At 66.5% G+C, this 6,451-nt stretch overlaps 1 protein-coding gene across 1 annotated transcript in view; it reads left to right on the forward strand.

The window, feature by feature from the left end:
- The window catches only part of AKNA (AT-hook transcription factor), a 14,301-nt gene extending 8,939 nt beyond the window's left edge, over positions 1-5,362 (forward strand). Inside the window, exons 7-21 of the mRNA XM_017829196.1 lie at positions 120-179; positions 286-386; positions 484-658; positions 753-880; positions 958-1,131; positions 1,312-1,722; positions 1,901-2,139; positions 2,360-2,564; positions 2,905-3,078; positions 3,256-3,359; positions 3,552-3,656; positions 3,745-3,846; positions 4,205-4,330; positions 4,611-4,767; positions 5,086-5,362. Of these exons, the coding sequence (XP_017684685.1) occupies positions 120-179; positions 286-386; positions 484-658; positions 753-880; positions 958-1,131; positions 1,312-1,722; positions 1,901-2,139; positions 2,360-2,564; positions 2,905-3,078; positions 3,256-3,359; positions 3,552-3,656; positions 3,745-3,846; positions 4,205-4,330; positions 4,611-4,767; positions 5,086-5,362 (2,538 nt within the window). The remainder of the gene's footprint in view (positions 1-119; positions 180-285; positions 387-483; positions 659-752; positions 881-957; positions 1,132-1,311; positions 1,723-1,900; positions 2,140-2,359; positions 2,565-2,904; positions 3,079-3,255; positions 3,360-3,551; positions 3,657-3,744; positions 3,847-4,204; positions 4,331-4,610; positions 4,768-5,085) is intronic.
- The last annotated feature ends 1,089 nt before the right edge of the window (positions 5,363-6,451 follow it).

Below are 6,451 nucleotides of genomic sequence, written 5' to 3' on the forward strand. Positions count from 1 at the left end.
ACAGCTGGGGGGAGGCTTTGGATGGGGGGCAATGGGGAGGGGGTCTAGGGGAGTGCTGAGGGGACCCGGAGAGGGGGGACTGCTGCAGGGCCGGGCTCAGCCCGTGCTCTCCCGGCCAGGTGGAGTCCTTTGAAAGATGGATCCGTGCGGGGAGCCTCCCACCCTCGGAGCAGCTCCAGGTGTGTCAGCCCCTTCCCGGACCCCCAGCCCGGGGTGGGACCAGGGTGGGTTTTGGGACCCGGTGCCGAGCGGGCAGGGTCGGACCCCGCATTCCTTGTGCCGCAGAGGATGAGGCTGCTGAAGGACGCGCAGGATGCGCTGGAGCGGGAGTACCTGCGGGGCCGGCAGCAGCTCCCGGGGGCTGCGGGGGGGTTTGATCCTGACCGGTACGTGCTCGAACCCCACAACCCCCTCTTCCAGAACCCGCGGAGCCTCGGGGTTCATTGTACTCCCCGCCCGGCACTGATGGCCGATGTCTTTCAGGGCGGTAGAAGAGGAGATTTACCGCCTGGGGCTGCGCCTGGAGGGGCTGAAGGAGCGGCTGGAGCCGGGGGACAGGCGGCAGCCCCCCCTACAGTCCCCTCCGCAGCCCCTCCCGCAGCCCCGCTGCCCCCCAGCCCCGTCCCCACCGCCGGCCCCCCACTCCCCATGCCCCGAGGTGAGCTGGAGGTGCAAAGGTGCTGGGATGGGGGCACCCTGCTGCGGCTGGGGGGGTCATGCCTCTCGACCCCCCCTTTTGCTGTGCCCTGCAGAGCCCTGAGCTGGTGGACGGCGCCCTGGGGACAGCGGGGGACAACGAGGGAGTGAGGGGGGGGCTACCCTGGCCCCTCTGGCACAAGCAGCTCCGAGTGGAGGAGGATTTCGCGGACCTGCTGGAGCAGTGAGTGCCCTCGGGGCAGCGTAGGAGGGGCCCGGGCAGGGAGCATCTCCCCCAAACCACCCTGTGATCTCCCCCAGGTACAAGCACTTCAAGTCCCTGCCGCAATCACTGAGTCTGGAGCAGCTGAGCCTGGCGGGGAGCGGGTCCCAGGAGGAGGTGGATGCACCTGTAGCAGGGGACGGTGGCCCCGGCAAGGTCCCCTGCAGGACACGGTCACTGGAGGAGGGGGCCGACCTGGAGACCTTCCCCGTGTAAGTGCTGAGGGAGGGCGAGTCCCCAGGCAGGGTGAGCAGGAATTTGCCATCCGGGCTCCTGTTTTGCCTCACTGGCTTCAGAGTTCGCGACCTCCACGGGAGAGCTGCTGCCCCAGGGATTTCCCCACATTTGGGGTTGCTCTGCCTCATCCTCATTCTCCATCCATTCCCCCACAGGCATCCCCCGGAGAGAAAAGCTGCACTGCTGCCCTCCAAGGGACCCCCAAAAGCAGAGGGGACACGGGGCCACCCATCCCCTGCCACCTCTGAGGAGCCACCAGCCACTGCCAAGCCCCACCTGGTGGCCCCCGGACCACCACGGGCGCCGCTGTCCCGCCGCAGCAGCGGGACGGGCAGCACTGCCCCCCAGCACGGGCCCCGCAAGGTGAATCCCCTGGGTGCCCCCCTGCCAGCACCCCCAGACCCTGCCGGGGGTCCTGGGGTGCTCAGCACCGATCCTGCTGTCCCCGTGCCCCTGCAGGAGCAGCGCATCGTGTCACCGGAGACCGACAGCGGCTTCGTGGGCTCGGAGGCCAGCAGGGTGTCACCCCCCGTGCACACCCCCGAGCACCGCCCCCCTGGCACCGGGTACGGCCCCCGCACCTGCCTTCGGGAATCCAGGGGCACGGGCTGTCGGCTCTGTCTGCGGGGGATCGAAGAGGAGCAGCGATGGGGGGAGAGGCTTCACGGCCGTGGGGTACAGGGGGGGTTGGAGATGTCCGGGGTGAGCCTTGAGGGCTCCCTGCATGACCCCTCTCATCCCCAGGACCCCCGGCTCGCTGGGACCCTCCATCCCCATCCCCACAACCCTCCGTGCCCCACGGAACAGAGAGACGACCGCGCTTCCCTCCGAGACAGCACTGATGGGCATCTACCCCGCGGGCGGGCAGGGGGGCACGGGGGGGCTCTGCCTGCCCCCCAGCACCCCCTCGCAGAGCAGTTCCCCCCCTCGCTGGGCCGAGAGCGCGGGCAGCGAGGCGGGGCCCGACCCCGGCGGCGACGGAGGTGAGTAGGCAGCGTTTGGGGAGGGACGTGTCCACAGGGAGAGAGATTTGGGGGGGCCCTGGCCCTGGGGAGGGGGAGAAGCTCTGGTTTATGGTGTTCCCAAACCCCTTTGGGTGCAGGACTGGGGGTGCCTCCTGAGATTATCTTTGCTTGGGCAGGGGGAACACCCCCATTTCCTACGCTGCTAACCTTGACTCGCTGTGCTCCCTTTCCTCCGCAGCTCACACGGACTCGGAGGTGGGAGACAGGAGCTGTGCCAGCACCAGTGGACACCCCCCAGCCATGGCCAGGAGGGTCCCTCCATCCCCAGCCCCAACCAGCCCCCCACCATCCCCTGAAACGCCGTCCCCCACCCTCCTGTCCCCCGACCTGCCGTCCCTCACCCCGGCTCACTGTGACCTGCTGGGCTCCCGCCTGGAGCGCGAGTGAGTGTCCATGGAACCCCAAACCGGGCCAAACCCCCCTGGGTGGCACAGGGACCCCCCCCCAAAGGCACCCCCACGTTCTGCTGGGCAGCAGCAGGTTCCCCTTCTTGGAAAGCTGGGGCTGAGCCATCCAGACTCATGACACATGTGGTGCCTGAGACTGGACCCCCAGCCCAGACAGACCCCAGGCTTGGTTTTGGGGGAGCCCCACAGCTACTGGGTGCTGTGGTGGGGATAGGGGGTCTGAGAGGATGGGGCTGATCCTCCCCCAGGGCCCCCAGCCCTGCTGGGGTCTTTGCTGGCTGCAGACACCCCTCAGCGTGGCCTCTGTCCCGCACAGCCAGGCCATCCGGGAGCTGCGGGAGGAGGTGTGGCGGCTGCGGCGGCGGCTGGAGGAGACCCTGCACCGCTCCCGCAGCTATCCCGAGGGAAAAGCCACTCCCCGTGTCGCCCCGGCCAGGAGGCAGCCCGTGGGCAGCGCACCATCGTCCCCCCAGGACGCAGCACCCCCGGGGTAGGTGGCAGGAGGGACCTGGGGGGCGGCACTGTGTCCCTGTCCCATGGGCACGGGGACACCCCCAGCCTGTCCCACCTCTGCTGTGACAGAGGTTGGGCTTGGGGGGACCGGCAGCTGGGTGGGTGGGGACACTGGGGGGTCTGGGTGGTGACAGCATCTCTGTCCCCTCCGCAGGGAGCTGAGCCCCCCGGCGCGGGGCAGGGTGGCCCCCGGGGTCGCACCCACGCGGAGGGGCAGGTCGGCATCGCTGCCACGGGACAGGCCGGAACTGGACCTCAGTAAGTGGGACCCCAGCGGGGTGGGGACAGAGGGGACAAGCCCCTCCCTGCACGGAACAGGGTGTTGGTGGGGCTGTGGGACTGCGGAGACCAGGCAGGTCCTGGTGGTCCCATAAGACCCCACAGTGGGTCCTGCAGATCTGGGGCTCAGACCCACCGGATCCCACCCCACTTCCCTCTCCTCTGCCACAGCCTCCGAGTCAGACCCCTCGCCCGCCGGGCCCCGGGCACGCCCCTCCCTGCGGAAGCACCCTGGGAGCCCCCCGGGAGCGGTGACATTCCGGGGACAGTACACAGGTGGGTGCTGGTGGCGGTCAGTGCTGGGGGAGGGGGTGACCACCCCCACTTTGGGGTCCCCGGCCGTGCTGACGCTGGGTTTTGGCAGGGACACGGTACCAGGGGGGGACACCACGTGCTGCCCCAGCACCCCGAGAGGAGCCGGGCACCCCGGGGTGCCCTCGATGTCACAGGAGCGGGACATCATCGGGTGAGTGGGGAGCAGCCCCCAGCCCCTTCTTGGCCTTCCCTGCCACCTGCTAACAGAGCTGCTAATGACTTACTCATTAATTAGAGAGGCTCGGGGAGGGGGGAGCCCATTCCTCATGACCTGAGGCTCTCCCTTGCCCCTCGACCAGACCCCTCTGCCCTGGGGCTGCAACCACTGGTGTCACTGGGAGCAGTGGGAACCTGTCCTGGATACCTGCCTTTGCAGACCCCCTTTGCAGCAGCCCCCACCCCACCTCCCAGCCCATCCCAGCCACCCCCAAAACCACTCTGCTCTTCCCAAACATCCCTCGCTTGTTCTGCACGGGACATTCCCGATTTCCTCTCTGCTCCCTCCATAGGTGGATTCTGGGAGGGTGATGCCACCCAGCAGCCCCAGCACAGCACCCCAAGGAGGACACGCTGCCCCACTTGCCGGGCACCACTGGGCCCCCCCGTGCCAGGCAGCAGGGACAGAACCACGCACGGTGGGTGACGAGGGTGACACGTGCTTGGCACAGCCCATCCCTGTGTGAGAGGTGGGCAGGGAACAGCCCTCAGCTCCCCGACACTGCTTGGGGACAGAAGTGACAGCCAGCAGTGCCACCTGCGGGTATGGGTGTTCCCACCCAGCAGTGGCTGCCCGGGGGTGATGTCACCTGGGGCTGCCACTCGATGCACAGCCCTGGGGGCATCCAGCACCCCTGGGGACATCCAGCACTCCTTGGGGACATCTCACCCCCCAACCACCTTCCTCTCTCCCCACAGCAGAGCGTGGCCCCGGTGCCACATCCTCCCCAGGCTCCCACGTTGGTCCCCGAGCCGAGAAGCCGGATCAGCCCGGATTTTGGTACCTGGCAGCCGGTCCTGCTGCCACCGTCTGCCTCGCCCCCGTCCCCCTCGTGCCTTACGTGCCCTCCGTGCTGTAAGGATGCTCTGGGGGCAGGTGGGGAGGGGGACCAGGGTGGGTCAGCATCCCCCAGGGGTGCAGGGTGAACCCAGGCAGGGCTGTGCCTACTCCAAGGACCTGCTGGTTTGCCCACAGATCCCATCCGGGTGGGAATGGGGTGACACAGCCACAGCTCCTTTGGGGAGGGGTCTGGGTGGAGCGGGAAGGTGCTGGAGGGTGGGGGGGTGGATGAGGTGGGGGAGAGGGATGAAAACAAGGTGGGGGGGGCACAGAGCCTGGGTGGGGGGACTCAGAAGCAACACTGAGCCCATGTCCCCTTCTTTTTCCTCCCAGCTACTGCTCCCCAGCCGTACCTACCTCAGCCCCCGCCACGGCCGCGGCCACCCCGCGCCTCACCGGGGGAAACCGGCGGGCACAGAGACCCCCCCGGGCACAGCCCCGCCACCGCTGCCTCAGCCTGGACCTGGAGGAGCTGGACCAGCTCAACTGGTCCCTGAGCCGGGCCGTGGAGGCTGCCCAGAGCGTCAGGGTGACCACCACCCGCATGAGCCGGGCACTGGCCGCTGAGCTGGGCCGGGCACGGGATCTGCGCAGCTCCTGCCTCTTCTGAGGGTCCCACGGGACCTGCGGGGCTCCTGCCTCTTCTGAGGCACCTGAGGGGCTCCTGTCTCTTCTGAGGGACCTGAGGGGCTCCTACATCTTCTGAGGGTCCCACTGGCACCTTCCAAACCATCCCTGCCCTCACAGCAGGCAGGGATGAGGAGGAGGAGGAGGAGGACGGTCCCCCACCATCAGCATCCCAGCACTGGGTGCTCCTGGTGCCAGATCTGGGGGCACCGGGGCTGGAGGCATCTCCAGGGGGTCCTGCCCTGACTCCCACCCCCTTCCTGCTTGCCTTAGAGTTCCTGCATCGCTTGTCTGTCTGTCTGTCTGTTTTCAGGACCACTCAAGCTGCAGGAGGGGGGAAGGTGTGGGCAGGGGTCCCCTGGGACCTGCAGCACCCTGGGGAATGAGCACCATCCCCTGGGACCAAGGGGGTGGCCCCGTGTCCCCCCCTGAGGCAGTGGCCACCCCAACCTAAGCACTTCTGGGGCTGCTGTGACCTGGGTGGCCCCGTGTCCCCCCCTGAGGCAGTGGCCACCCCAACCTAAGCACTTCTGGGGCTGCTGTGACCTGGTGTAGGTCCTGCACAGGTCGAGCCCCCCTTGGCAGCTGTGTTTACCTCTGTGCCTGCATGGGCAGAAATACCTGTGATTCCCTGTTCCATCCCTTTCCCAGATTTTAGGCCTCCTCAGGGGGCTCAACCCATGTGTCCCCCTCCTGCTCTGCCCTCGGACTTGAACCCAGCGGGATCCTTTCTGGGGAAACCCTTCTTTGTGTGGGATTTTTGTGATTTATTTTTTCCCCAAGAGAGCCAGTAAGCAGCTAAACCACTCTTTGAGGGTTGATTGATATATAATGTGTGTGTCTATATATATGTATCTATATATGGATATATCTAGACAGAGATAAATCCATGTCTGTCTATATTTAGATATATATCTCTAGAAAGACAGAGATATCTCTCTATATAAATCTGTATATACACAGATCTGTATCTATAGATATATTTTGGTTTTCATTTCCAGCACAACCTTTAGGGCATTTGTGGGGCTTTTTTTGCCCACATCCCTGGATGTGGCCACCCACAGCATCATCC

This window comes from Lepidothrix coronata, unplaced genomic scaffold (genome assembly GCF_001604755.1).
Source record: "Lepidothrix coronata isolate B3197 unplaced genomic scaffold, Lepidothrix_coronata-1.0 Scaffold160, whole genome shotgun sequence".
Classification (NCBI taxonomy): Eukaryota; Metazoa; Chordata; class Aves; order Passeriformes; family Pipridae; genus Lepidothrix; species Lepidothrix coronata.